The sequence below is a fragment of the Vombatus ursinus genome, unplaced genomic scaffold, assembly GCF_900497805.2.
Source record: "Vombatus ursinus unplaced genomic scaffold, bare-nosed wombat genome assembly UNPS02014797.1, whole genome shotgun sequence".
NCBI lineage: Eukaryota > Metazoa > Chordata > Mammalia > Diprotodontia > Vombatidae > Vombatus > Vombatus ursinus.
In genome coordinates, this window is record NW_020954575.1 from 6,276,607 (window position 1) to 6,290,042 (window position 13,436).

General features: G+C 41.2%; 1 protein-coding gene across 2 annotated transcripts; it reads left to right on the forward strand.

The window, feature by feature from the left end:
- The first annotated feature begins 7,335 nt into the window (after positions 1-7,335).
- SRSF1 (serine and arginine rich splicing factor 1) lies at positions 7,336-11,477 on the forward strand. Of its 2 annotated transcripts, XR_003569845.1 has the most exons (5): positions 7,336-7,685; positions 8,233-8,420; positions 8,948-9,120; positions 9,339-10,025; positions 10,955-11,477. XR_003569845.1 is itself a non-coding variant. In XM_027870477.1 (4 exons), the coding sequence occupies exons 1-4, from the start codon at positions 7,492-7,494 to the stop codon at positions 9,531-9,533; spliced, it is 750 nt and encodes a 249-aa protein (XP_027726278.1). In that variant the 5' UTR covers positions 7,336-7,491; the 3' UTR covers positions 9,534-11,477. The 2 variants fall into 2 exon arrangements, 1 of the variants encoding a protein (XP_027726278.1); XM_027870477.1 differs by having other exon boundaries at positions 9,339-11,477.
- The last annotated feature ends 1,959 nt before the right edge of the window (positions 11,478-13,436 follow it).

Below are 13,436 nucleotides of genomic sequence, written 5' to 3' on the forward strand. Positions count from 1 at the left end.
GGAATATGATATTCTGTAGGGCAAAGAAGCCAGATTTGCAACCAAGAATCATCCACCCAGCAAAACTGAATATAATCCCTTAAGGGAAAAAATAGATATTCAGTGAAATACATACTTTCAAGCATTCTTGATGAAAAGACCAGTTAATAGAAAATTGGACTTTCAAATACAAGGCTCAAGAGAAGCATAAAAAGGTAAACAGGAAAGGGAAATCATAAGGGACTTAAGGTTAAACTGTTTACATTCCTACATGGGAAGATGATATTTGTAACTCATAAGACCTTTCTCATTATTAGGGTAGTTAGAAAGTATGTACAGACAGAGGGCACAGGTGTGAGTTGAATATGAAGGGATGATATCTAAAAAATAAAATTAAGGGGTGAGAGAGGAATGTACTGGAAGAAAGAGAAAGGGAGAAGTAGAATGGGGTAAATTATCTCACATAAAACAGGAAGGAAAAAGCTTTTATAGTGGAGGGGAAGAGGGGGAAGGTGAGAGGAAGTAGGTGCCCCTTACTCTCATCAGAATCAGCTCAAATTGGGAATAATATGCACACTCAAATGGGTATAGAACTCCATCTTAACCTACAGGAAAATAGGAAAGGAAGGGGATAAGAAAAGGGGGGGGCGGTGATAGAAGGGAGGGCAGATTGGGGAAGGGCAGAAGCAGAACACTTTTGAGGAGGGACGAGGTAAAAGGAGAGAGAGAATAGAATAAACCGGGTAGGGATAAGATGGAGGGAAATACAGTTAGCAATAGCAACTGTAAAAGCAAGTTTTGTGTGAAGCAAGTTTCTCTGATAAAAGCTTCATTTCTCAAACATATAGAGAACCAAGCAACTCTATAAAAATAAGAGCCATTTCTAATTGAGAAATGATCAAAAGATACAATCAGTTTTCAGATGAAGTAATCAAAGCTATCTATAGTCACATGAGAAAATACTATAACTCACTATTGATTGGAGAAATGCAAATTAAAACAATTCTTAAGTACTACCTCATACCTATTAGATAAACTAATAGGACAGAAAAGGTAAATGACACATGTTGGAGGGGATGTAGGAAAAATGAGACATTAATGCACTGTTTGTGGAGTTGTGAACTGATTCAACCATTCTGTAGAGCAATTTGGAACTATGCCCAAAGGGCTACAAAACCATACATACCCTTTGATTTAGCAATACCACTACTAGCTCTGTATCCCAAAAGAGATAAAAAACAAAAAGGAAAAGGACCTATATGTACAAAAATTTTTTTATAATAGCTCTTTTCTGGGGGCAAAGAATTGGAAATTGAGGAGATGCCTATTAATTGGGGAATGGCTGAACAAATTGTGGTATGTGATTATGATGGAATATTATTGTACTATAAGGAATGATGAGCAGGATGCTCTCAGAAAAACCTTAGACTTACATGAGTTCATGCAAAGTGAAATGTACTGTGTACAAAGTAACAGCAATATTTTAAGATGATCAGCTGTGAATAACAGCTATTCTCAGCAATATGACTCTGAAGGACTTATGATGAAGGATGCTATCCATCCCCAGAGAAAGGACTGATGGTGTCTGAATACAGATTGAAGTATACTTTAAAAAAATATTTTCTTTATTTTTCTTGAGGTTTTTTGGTTTTTTTCTTTCACAACATGACTTATGGAAATGTTTTGCATGACAGCGCATGTATAACCTACATCAAATTGCTTGCTTTCTCAATGGGTGGGTGGGTGGGAAGAGGAAGGGAGAGAATTTGGAACTCAAAGTTTTAAAAATGAATGTTAAGAGTTGTTTTCACATGTAACTAGGGAAAAACAAAACATGAATAAAAATTTATCTCTTACTTTCCCCCACCCCATATCAATCTGTTACCAAAGTTTGTCGATTTCAACTTTGCAACATCTCTTGAATATGTCCCCTTCTCTCCTCAGACACTGCCACTACTCTAGTGTAGGCCCTTATCACTTGACAACTGGATAATGCAAAAGCCTGATGGTGGGTCTGCTTGCCTCAAATCTCTCCCCAGTGCATTCATTCTCCATTCAGCAAATAACGTGAATTGCCTAAAACACAGGTCTAACCACATCATCCCTCTAGTCAATAAACTCCAGTGGCTCCCTACCACTTCTAGGATCAAATACAAAATCCTCTGGTTGGTGTTCCAAGTCCTTCATAACCTAGCCTCCTCCTACCCTTCCAGTCTTCTTACACCTCACTGACAAATACACTTGTTCTTCCATCCAGTGACACAGGCTTCCAAGCTATTTCTGGAACATGACCTTCCACCTCAGCTCCAGGCAATCTCTCTGGCTGTCTCCCATGACTGGAATGCTCTCCTCCCTCCACTCAGACTACTGATCTCCCCAGCTTCCTTTAAGTTCCTATTAAATTCTTACTTCCAGGGCCTTCCCTCTGTTCATGATTTCCCATTTATCCTGTACATAGCTTGCTTTATATGTGTCTGCATGTTGTTTCCCCCATCAGATTACAAGCTTCTTGAGAGCAGGGTCTGTCTTTTGCCTCTTTTTGTATCCTCAGCACTTAGCACAGAGCCCGTAGGCACTTAAATGTTTTTTGATTGTCAAGTTATCTTCCTATCTCTACTCCCTTTCACAGGCAAATTTATAGAAAAAGTTGTCTACACTCATTGCCTCCATTTCTCTCCCTCCTTTCTCACAGCCCTTAAGTTTGGCTTCCAAATTTATCATTCAACTGAAACTTTGTTCTCCAGTTACCAATCATCTCTTAATTGCCCACTCAAATGACCTTTTCTCAGTACTCTCATTCTTGATTTTTCTACTTATTAACCCATTCTTTCCTCTTGCACATTGTCTTCTCTTTGGGCTTTCATCATACTGCTGTATCTCCATTTTCCTCTTATCTGTTAGATCCTTCCTCAGTCTCCTTTGCTTGATCATCATCCATGTCATAGAATTATAGACATAAATGGGGCTGGAAAAGACCTGGAAAGCCATTGATTCCACCCCCCTCATGTTACAGATGAGAAAGCTGAGTCTGAGAAACATAATAATAATAACAAATAGCACTTACATGGTGTTTTAACGTTTGCAAAGCATTTTACAAATATAACGTTTATCCTCACAACAACACTGGGAGGTAAGTGCTATTATTATTCCTATTTTTCAGATGAAAAAACTGAGGCAAACAGAGGTTAAGTGTATTGCCCAGGTCACAGAGCTAATAAGGCCATATCTGAACTCAAGACTTCCAGATTCCAAATCCAGTGCTCTATCTACTGTGCTTTTTTTTTTAATTGCCCAAAGTTAAGTAATTTACCCAATATCACACAGCTAGTAAGTATCTGGTGGCAAAATTTGAATTCAGGTCTTACAGATGAGGATGGGATCTGGAACCCTTAAAAGGAAAAGACCATATCTTTAGGATCTGGATTCCAAAAAGGAAAATTCTCGGACTTTCCCAAATCCCTGGCATTTGTCTGAGTCTGTAATCCACTCAACTGGCCTTTCATTGTGGCTGAACACAATCTCCCAATTCTGTTACTTTCTGATTGCCCCTGGCTACTTCCCACCTTTAATCCTATCTAGACTCAATTCTCCCTTTGGAGAGATCCAGGTCCCTGGCCTTCTGTTCACCACAGTTTACTGGCCACTCCCACCTTGATCCTCCTTAGACCCCTCCTCCAGTCACCCCAAACAATTTGGCCACTCCTAGATCCCTCCCACAATCTTTCTATATATAAGGTCCAAATTGTCTTCTTTAAAGTGCTCAGATTCTTAAAACTAGCCACTGCTCAGGTTCTTAAGATCTGGCCTGCTTGCATTAGTGATACAAATGCTCAGATTCCTTAAGAGTCTGGCCAATATGATAGATGTTCTAATAAATCTTGTCTTTGGCTGAAAGAAGGCTTGGGTCAAATTCTTTCAGGCAGCAGCTGTGTTTTGTGATTTCAGGGTCTAAACCTTGACATTACTAACTCCAAACCCAATTCTCTAACCATTGAGTTAACTATGGGTATACCTCAAGGTTTTGTCCTGGGTCCTTACCTTTTCTCTCGCTATACAATCTCTTGGTTATCTCATTAGCTTCCACAAGTTTAATTAAGAAAACATCTTTGAAGATAACTTTGGGTCAAGCCTTACTGAACCAGATCTGGTCTTTCATTTCCAACTGTTTGCTCCCCATCTCCAGTAGATGTTTTGTAGACTTCTCAAATGCAACACGTCTAAAACAAAATCCATCTTTCTCTCCAAACCTACCCCTCTTTCTTGATAGCAGACTACCATCTTTCCAGTCACCCAGTTATCTTTCAAGCCTCACTTCCCTCTCACCTGGATTATTAAAACAGTTGCCAAATCTTCTTGTCTCTAAAACATCTTTCTCATCAATCTTTTTTCTTCATTCCCACAGCCACCACTCCTTGCCTGGGCTATTGCAGTAGCTTCCTAATTGTTCTCTCTGTATTAAATCTCTAAATGACCCATCTTCCACAGAGCAGTCCAATTGATATCCCTAAGGCCTGGGTCTGACCATGTCACCCCTATCCTTGCTATAAAAAGCTCCAGTGTCTCCAGGATAAAATACAAACCCCCTTTACTTGGTATTTAAAACCCTTCAAGCAGCTAGGTAGATAGAGCACAGAGTTTAGAATAAGGAAGACTCCACTCCACTCCAGTATTTTTGCCAAGAAAACCCCAAATTGTCTGAAATGACTCAACAACAAAACCGTGTAGCTCCAGCTAACCTTTCCAGATTTATGAAATCACCCAATCTGTGCTCCTGCCTGTCTACTTGCTCTTTCTCATCCATGATAATCCATTTTTCATCTCTGTGATTTTGTGCTGGCTTTTCTCTGTACTTGGAATGCTCTCCTTCCTCATCTCTACCTCTAAAAATCCCTGTTTCCTTCAAAGTTCAGTTCAAGTGTACCCTTCTAAAGGAGGGTTTTTCCAAATCTGTCATCCCATCTTGCTGCTACTTACTGGAGCTTTTCTGAAATTATTCTGTAGTTATTATACACATACACACATTATATCCACACACATAGATTTATGTATATATATGTATGGACACATATACATATACTTTGTGTTTACTAATGTGTGTATATGCTTTTTCTCCTTAGTAGAAACTAAGGTCCTTGACGTCAAGAACTGTTTCTTTTCGTCTTTATATCCCCTTGTTCAGTTGTTTCTGACTTTTTTGTGATGCTATTTCATGATTTTTTTTGGGCATAGAAAATGGTACAGTTTGCCATTTCCTTCTCCAGCTCATTTTACAGATGAGGAAAGTGAGGCACACAGGGTTAAATGACTTGCCCAGAGTCACATAGCTGGTAGGTGTCTGAGGCCAGATTTGAACTAAAGAAGATGAGTTTTCTTGACTTCTGGCCTAGCACTCTATCCCCTGAACAACCTAGTTGACCTCCTTATATCCCCAGCACCTAGAAAAGTGCCTGGCACATTAATTAGTGCCTATTAAATGCTTGCATGATTGATGAGTTGCCAAAACGCTGTAGGGTGTTTCTTCACTAGTGGTTACCTACAGGAATTATGTTATAGGAAAAAAAAACAACTTCCCTCCCTATATCATTCACTACATCCCGACATAGTAGTAATTTTTCCCATATAGAAATAACTTTAAGGGGAAGGAGTAGCACAGTAATGCTAGTGTCTTCCCTCCAGGTTAATTCCAATTTGAACTACATATATCAGTTTGTACATAGTTATTTATATGTAGTTTTTGGCTCCACTCCCAGTTAGATTGTAAACTCCCTGAGGGCAAGGACTATTTTTTACCTTTCTTTGTATCACAGCACCTACGGAGTACTTAATACTTAGCCAGTTGACATATTGATACTTCAGCTGTTGGTTAATTAACCTCTCCGTGCAAATTTCAGCATCTGTAATTAGGAGACTAGTCTTCACCCACAGTTCAAGAAGTAATGAAGGGGTCACAAGTGGAGAAAGTTTAAGAAGTCCTGAACTAGATGACGTCTAAGGCCTCTTCCAAACTTCATATTTTTTGTTCTAAATTTGGGGGAAAGGGTTGAAAAGCTACAAAAGGAAGGTCAGTCACCAGGAAGGGAAAGATGGCTAGCATTTCAGAAATGTAAAGTCACTGTCAACCCAGTTTTAAGATGAAGAAACTGAGGAGGTCAGAGGATGGGGTGGTAAAGCAACTTCAAGGTCTCTGTTCCAGGACTTACAAAAAAGTCTCCTGAATTTTTGGACTCTTACCAGACCAGGCACTGGAGACAAAGACATGAAAAACTGAACTCTACCTACAACTCTCTGTATGACTTGTCATGAACATAAAAAAGTAACTAAATGGCAATCTGTTGTCAAACTAAAGATTATGTGACAGCAACACATTTACCATTAGAAAGTCTCATTCTGCTCAATTAAATAAGATCTCTTTACTAAAGGGCTTTGCTAGTAAATCCACCCGAGTTTCCTTTTTCTCAATGACATGTAAAAACAATTAACATTCTTTTTTTTATATGTTGAGTTCCCAATTCTCTCCCTCTTCCTCCTCTCTTTTAAGAAGGCAAGTGTTATGCACATGCAGTCACGCAAATGTGTTTTTTTTTCTCGATTTAGTTCACAGCAAATGGAGGGGTAGGTTGATCAGCGTTCTGCCCTCAAGAAGCTTATGTTCGCCACCCCTTTGTGCACTAGGTAATCAACCAATTTGCGCACGTCGGTGGGCCGTACAATGCACTGAAGTGCCTTGACGGGCTAGTTCAAGACCTCTCGCTGCGTAATGACGTCAGTGCGAACTACGCAGAGAGACCTCCGCAAAGCCCCCTTACTAGCTAGAGAACTGCCACGCGGCCCCCATTAAGGGTTCTGCACACAGCTTTGTGCGCGCATTATCACCGCCTCCGCCTCCAGGCAGCGGGACCGACCTCCGAAGCTCCAATCCCTGCCCACCCCCACCCTCATCGCTTTACTATACTCTTGTCCCCGCCCCTCGGCGTTTTCCCGCCAAGGGCTGTTACTGCCGCGCGGAATTGTGGGTCGGAGCTGCCGGCTGCCGGACCTATTTTACGTCTCTCGGAGGCGCCAAACCGCCCAGAAAACGCGGCCTTCTCAGTCCCAAGAACTATGACTTGGCCCGACGGAAACTAGTATACCCCGCTACAGACAACTCCTTTCTGCGTTTTCATCCTGCCACTCGGTTTTGTCACGCGGAAGTTCGACGACTCGATTTATCATACGGGAGCGGGACTTTTTTTTGAGTTCTGTCGCCGCGGAGGGTGACGCCAGACGCGCGTGCGCAACGAACCCCATAGAGGCGCCCGTTACGTTATTGCGCGTGCGCAGCGTTTCGGCGAGTCCGCCTTCTATCTCCCCCTCCCCCGTATCCGTGCGCGGAGCAAGCAGATAAGGGCGCCATTTTGGAGCAGCCGCGGGAGACGTGGTGTAGCTTGCAGGTTTCCTCCGCTGTGTGTTTGGAGGGTGGGGGAGGGAAATCCGGCTCTCCAGTCCGCGCCTCTCTTCGTCGTCGCTACCGCCATGTCGGGAGGAGGAGTGATCCGAGGCCCGGCCGGGAACAACGATTGCCGCATCTATGTGGGCAACCTACCCCCGGACATCCGCACCAAGGACATAGAGGACGTGTTCTACAAGTACGGCGCCATCCGCGACATAGATCTCAAGAACCGCCGCGGAGGGCCCCCCTTCGCCTTTGTGGAGTTCGAGGATCCGCGGTGAGGAGGATGCCCGGGACGGAGCTGGCTGGGGAGGGGAGATGGAAGGCGGAGGAGGGCGCAGGCCCGCCTTGCAGACTGTGAAGAAGGGGGAGCCGCGGCCTGCGCTGAGGAAACAAACGCATGGTTTCAGACAGGCCATGGGGAGCAATCGGAAAGCCCTGGGGAGAACGAGGAGTGCTTTTCTACTCTTGGCCGGTTTCCCTGTGCCCCCTTAGGCGGGGCCACGTGGACGCGGATGGGGGAGTCCGGGCTTGCAGCCCTAGGGCGGGAAGCCGAGACCACGACGGGGGCAAGACTCGTGGGACAGCTTGGAGGGACGCGCCCGCGCGCGGCATGCCCGGGTGGGGGAGGGGCCGCCGTCGCGGCCGGTCTTTATGCGGAGCCTTTGGGTTGCTTCTCCCGAATCCCTCCTCCTAAACTCCCCCCTTGCGCATTTTATGCGCATGTGCGAAACCTGGCCCGCCGCTTCATCCCCAGTTACCCCCACTCGGACTCCCGGGATTTGCTCATGTTGCGTGTGTGCTCTTTATTTTCTTCAATTCAGGGACGCGGAAGATGCAGTGTATGGGCGTGACGGTTACGATTACGATGGATATCGGCTCCGTGTGGAGTTTCCGCGAAGTGGCCGGGGTACTGGCCGAGGGGGTGGTGGCGGCGGTGGTGGCGGTGGAGCCCCTCGAGGCCGCTATGGCCCCCCATCCAGGCGATCTGAATACAGAGTGGTCGTATCTGGTGAGTTTTAGTTTTCTTTGCAGGCTAGGGGGAGGAGAAAAATAACACAATAAACTGTTTATTCAGGGCTATGTTAATCACTATAATTTCTTGCGTGTATTTTTGTGGTGGATTAATTTAGCTCCTAAATTATGCATTGTCCCCAGATCAAGAAAAGCTAGGTTCAAAAGCCTGGATTGACACGTGCTGGCTTTGTTACCCTAGTTAAATCTCTTAAGTGTCCGACAACTTTTTTAAGGCTGTGAGTTGCTTACAGTGCAGTCATTGCTAGAGGAATACCTAAATAGGGAGCACCTAATATCAATGAAATCAGTCTTAGTACCCAGACCTAAAATTGTTAATTCGAAGGTATTTTACTTGAAATAGGCTTCGTCAGTGCAGTGTGACATGAACGTACATACTTAAGATTTTGCAAATAACCTGGTATTTTTTACTCCAAGTACTTAGTTACTTTAACTGTATGAGTGCTTGGGTTTAAAAGAAAACTGCAATATTTGGTATTAACAGTTTTAATTATTTTGATTCAGGGCTGCCTCCAAGTGGAAGTTGGCAGGATTTAAAGGATCACATGCGTGAAGCAGGTGATGTATGTTATGCTGATGTTTACCGAGATGGAACTGGTGTCGTGGAGTTTGTTCGGAAGGAAGATATGACCTACGCAGTTCGAAAACTGGATAACACTAAGTTTAGATCTCATGAGGTAGGTTATACACTTACTCTATTTTTGGGCCTGAGTTGGATACAAGGGGCTTAACAATGGGACTTGAAAGGTAAGGACCCAGGCAAAAATGTTCTGTGCTTTTTATGGATCAAGACAAATAACATTCCTGGTTCTGTCTGATATTTTATGGCACTGTATTCAGTCAGCATGCCTTGAAGACATAGATCTTTCAATCGAAAGTTCTGTCTATTCAATAGGGAGAAACTGCCTACATCCGTGTTAAAGTTGATGGGCCAAGAAGTCCAAGTTATGGAAGATCTCGATCTCGAAGCCGTAGTCGTAGCAGAAGCCGTAGTCGAAGCAACAGCAGGAGTCGAAGTTATTCCCCAAGAAGAAGCAGAGGATCTCCACGCTACTCCCCCCGTCATAGTAGATCTCGTTCTCGCACATAAAGATCATTGGTGACACTTTTTGTAGAACCCCATGTTGTATACAGTTTTCCTTTACTCAGTACAATCTTTCATTTTTTTAATTCAAACTGTTTTATTCAAAATGGGCTGGTGTTGAATTGCATTCTTGTGTAATATCCCTTTGCTCCTAACATCAACATTCCCCTCATGTCTTTGGTAAATTGTATTTTAGGTGATGTTGTAGGCAGGATTCTTTAAATTTAATTACCCATGCTCTTCAGACTGTGATATTGCTGTGTAAATGTCTGTGTTCCTATGGTGTGTATGAACTGGGATGTTGGGAATGTTTGGTTATCTTGTCTTATCTGGGGGAATTCTTATGTTTTATCTTGCCTTTTCATGTGTCTTTCTGTAGACATATCTGAAGAGATGGATTAAGAATGCTTTGGATTAAGGATTGTGGAGCACATTTCAATCATTTTAGGATTGTCAAAAGGAGGATTGAGGAGGATCAGATCAATAATGGAGGCAATGGTATGACTCCAAGTGCTATTGTCACAGATGAAATTGGCAGTATTGACCTTATACTAGAAGGCAGTGGTTAAAACTTGAGTATTTACATCTATCATAAGACACCTGCAATGTTTTATATTGTAGTTACCTTGAGCTACAATTGCTCTGCTCCTTAAAACCTTGGCAATTGTGGCAAAGATTACATTGCCCATTTATAGCAATTTTGACTCATTTTGCCCCCTCCCCTTTTCTTGTTTGTTTTAGTAGGGACTAATGTGGGAAGGACCGACTAATTTGTCACTATGCTTAGTTACAACTGTTAATGTAACCTGCTGTTGGTGTACATGTGGGTACAGGGTATCTTAATTCCAAACAGATAGAGTATAATATCAATACTGCTAAATCTGCATGTCCTCTGTGTGACTGATATAGCGTTGCTATTTCATTTTTAAGCATCGAGATGAAAGCAAAATATAGAACTCCGAAATGTTGGTGTAGATAACCTAGTTGGGAATAATATCTTAAGTCTCACCTCACCCTTCCCCAGATATGTTTTAAAACAGAGAATTTATTTTAATTTACAAATTAAATTGCAGGTGGGAGCACTAGCTTTAGTTTAGAACTAGGTGGGTAGCTATAGCAGTAAACTTTTTCAACTACATAACTTTTTGCAACCACAAAACCTGTAATACACTGTACAGTAACAAATGTTGGCATTATCAGTTGACCTGTAAATATACAATGCTTCTTCCAATTAGTCTCTGTGATAATTAAGTTTCTAAAATTTATCTGAACTTCACCATTCAAAAGCTTGTTTTGGGGAACTGATAGTTATTGATGTACATCTATTAAATTGATGACAGACATAACTCATCATTCCCCAGAAACCTTTTTTTGATTACAGTATCTAACATTTTGCCTCCTCTTTTTTGGTTTTGCTGGTTATAAAGGTTTGGATTGGAGAGGGCTCACTGGATCCCAATCCTTGGAGCTGGATCATTGGATTCAAATCATAATGTGGATAGGATAGGGAGGATGAATTACAAGGATTCATGGAGCGGGATCAGATTACCAGGAACATAGGAGTGGATTCCTGCCCCAACCAAACCGCATTCGTGTGGATTTTTTTTTATTCAACTTAATTGGCTATTCCAAAGATTTTTTTTCCTATTTTTGACGATTGGAGCCCTTAAGATGCACGATGGAATTGTGTTTTGCATTTTTTGGTAAAAGGAGCAAAGCGAGGACCTGGAGAGGTACGCTGGAGCAATCTCCTTGGAAGGATTCAGCACGAGTAGATGGTAAACATATAAAGGGGAAAAGGGGGGGGTTTGTTTAAAGTAAAATAGTAAATCAGTAAGTCACTTCTAAATTTAAAAAAAAAAAAAACAAATTCGGAGTTGAAGAATAAGTAGGTTTCCAATTGGCTATTGCCATTTTTCTTTGAAAAATAAAACATTTTTTAAAAAACTGCATGGTTGTCCTTTTTCATCTTGATGTGAGACAGCAAATTTTTTCAGTAAACTGGTGAGAAGTCTAATTTCTTAATTTTAAGTTGACCAGATGTCATGGGTTTCTGTATTTTTTCCTTCCCAATTCAGCAATTTCAGACCACTTCAAAAAAATTAGGCTAGCGTTTGCTGTGCCTACTTTAGTAACACTGAAAGGGCTATATAGAAGCCTACCAAATGGTGGAAAATTATAGGATATGATTAATGAGAAGCCCTAATGAGATAATCTCATATTAGTTTTAAAGTGATAATTAAGTAGATTAAGGTAATGTAGTATTGAATGGTGATTGTAAATTGGATTAAACATTTGTGTACCTGAGCCTGCAGGCATAAGAGTTTACTGGAAAGGTGCTATATAAAACGTTGTTTTCATATTATCTACCCTGGTCTTCTGAAACAGTGCTAAATATTGGTTTCATTTGAAAAATCAAAGAGTTGAAAATAAAAGGCTGAATTTTGTTGGAAGTTGTACTTTTCATAAATTAAACTATGATCAGCCATGGCAGGCAAAGTTTTAACATTGGCTACCAGCTTATTTTTTTGGTAGGATCATTAGAACTGTTCTTGAACTTTACTTAGTTGTTCCTGGCAAATTTCAGCATCTGTTAATAGTTAACACTAAAAGCCATAGAGGTAGTAGCCTGGAGGGCTTTGGAATTGGGAAGAGCTGGGTTCAAGACAAGTAATTAAAATTACTGTTAGCTCCATGTTGCAGGCAGTTCTCAAAGACTTAAGTTACATAAAATTTACTATGTCTTCCCCCCCCCCAAAAAAAGAGCTTAACTAGTTAAGTTTTCACTTAGGGGGGTTCAATCTCAAGGGTTCATAAATCCCTATCAAACTCCTTATTCCTTTTATTATTATAGTATCAAAGGTTAGTTTATTGCCACAAAGAATAATAGCTGTCTTCATCAATAACCTAACATTCATCATTTGAAATGAACTCTTATAGTAAATGGCTTGAAATAAGCTTTAAAGGAGTCCAGTCATAGCCTGCTTGATAACACAAGTGCTAAGTGGCAGAGCCAAGATTTTATCCCAAGATCTGGCCCCAAATCTTTAGCTTTATCTTGTGTGCTACCATGCTTCCTTCTGCTAAGTTTGAAACAGCATGTCTGAAAGGAAATTGTAGTACAGTGTACAATTGAACAAGGATTGGTTAGCATCTATTAACTTCATACCAAGCTGAACAGGAGTAGAAAGCATTATCAGGTTACTACTTGGAGAGAACATTGGTGGAACTTTTAACTGACAATGTAGACGAAGAATCCTATTCTCAAGTGGGTGATCTTTCCTATTCTAAATCCTTTTGATACCATAACTGGTTGAGGTCAGTTCAAGGCAGGCACTTGAGGTGAAAATTAAGTGTTTAGTAGTTACATGAGATCAGAGTAGTCAGAAATGGAAAGCTAAACTGAGAAAAATTCAAGGTGCTCAATTTTGCCTGCTTTTGGAAATGGAGTAAAGAGTACAAGGAATTCAATGAAAACACTTCTATTAAACTAGATTAATAAAAACTTATTTTCTTGGCCTCTGAATGAACTGTACCTGGGTTGTTGGGGGGGAGGCTATAATTAGTCCCAACATTTCTAACCTAGGAGACATTTCTTTTAAGAAGCATTTTATTTTTCACATCTGATTGAGAGCAGCCCACCCTGTTACAGCCCATCAGGAAATTTGAAAGGTAAGAAGTTTAATTTGATTATGGTCCAGATTTTATTTTGTACTTGTATGTATTGTTAATTCCAAATGAGATAATTTCTTGGTGAAAAACTATGCTTTAGTCACATTAAGAGACAAGCTGTATTAAAGGCCATGTATACTGAAGAGCCAGAGTCCTTCAGTGTGTTCCGTTTTCTTTTCATTCCTGTTGATAATCTCCATTTTTGATACTTAACAAAATTTGTGTGAGCATTGATTG

What these genes read in the sequence shown, in the direction of transcription:
- SRSF1 (XM_027870477.1), top strand. Translation starts at nt 7,492, where the DNA reads ATGTCGGGAGGAGGAGTGATCCGAGGCCCGGCCGGGAACAACGATTGC. An exon ending in ATACAGAGTGGTCGTATCTG is followed by an intron (nt 8,421 to 8,947) that starts GTGAGTTTTAGT and finishes ATTTTGATTCAG; the next exon opens with GGCTGCCTCCAAGTGGAAGT. An exon ending in CTAAGTTTAGATCTCATGAG is followed by an intron (nt 9,121 to 9,338) that starts GTAGGTTATACA and finishes TCTATTCAATAG; the next exon opens with GGAGAAACTGCCTACATCCG.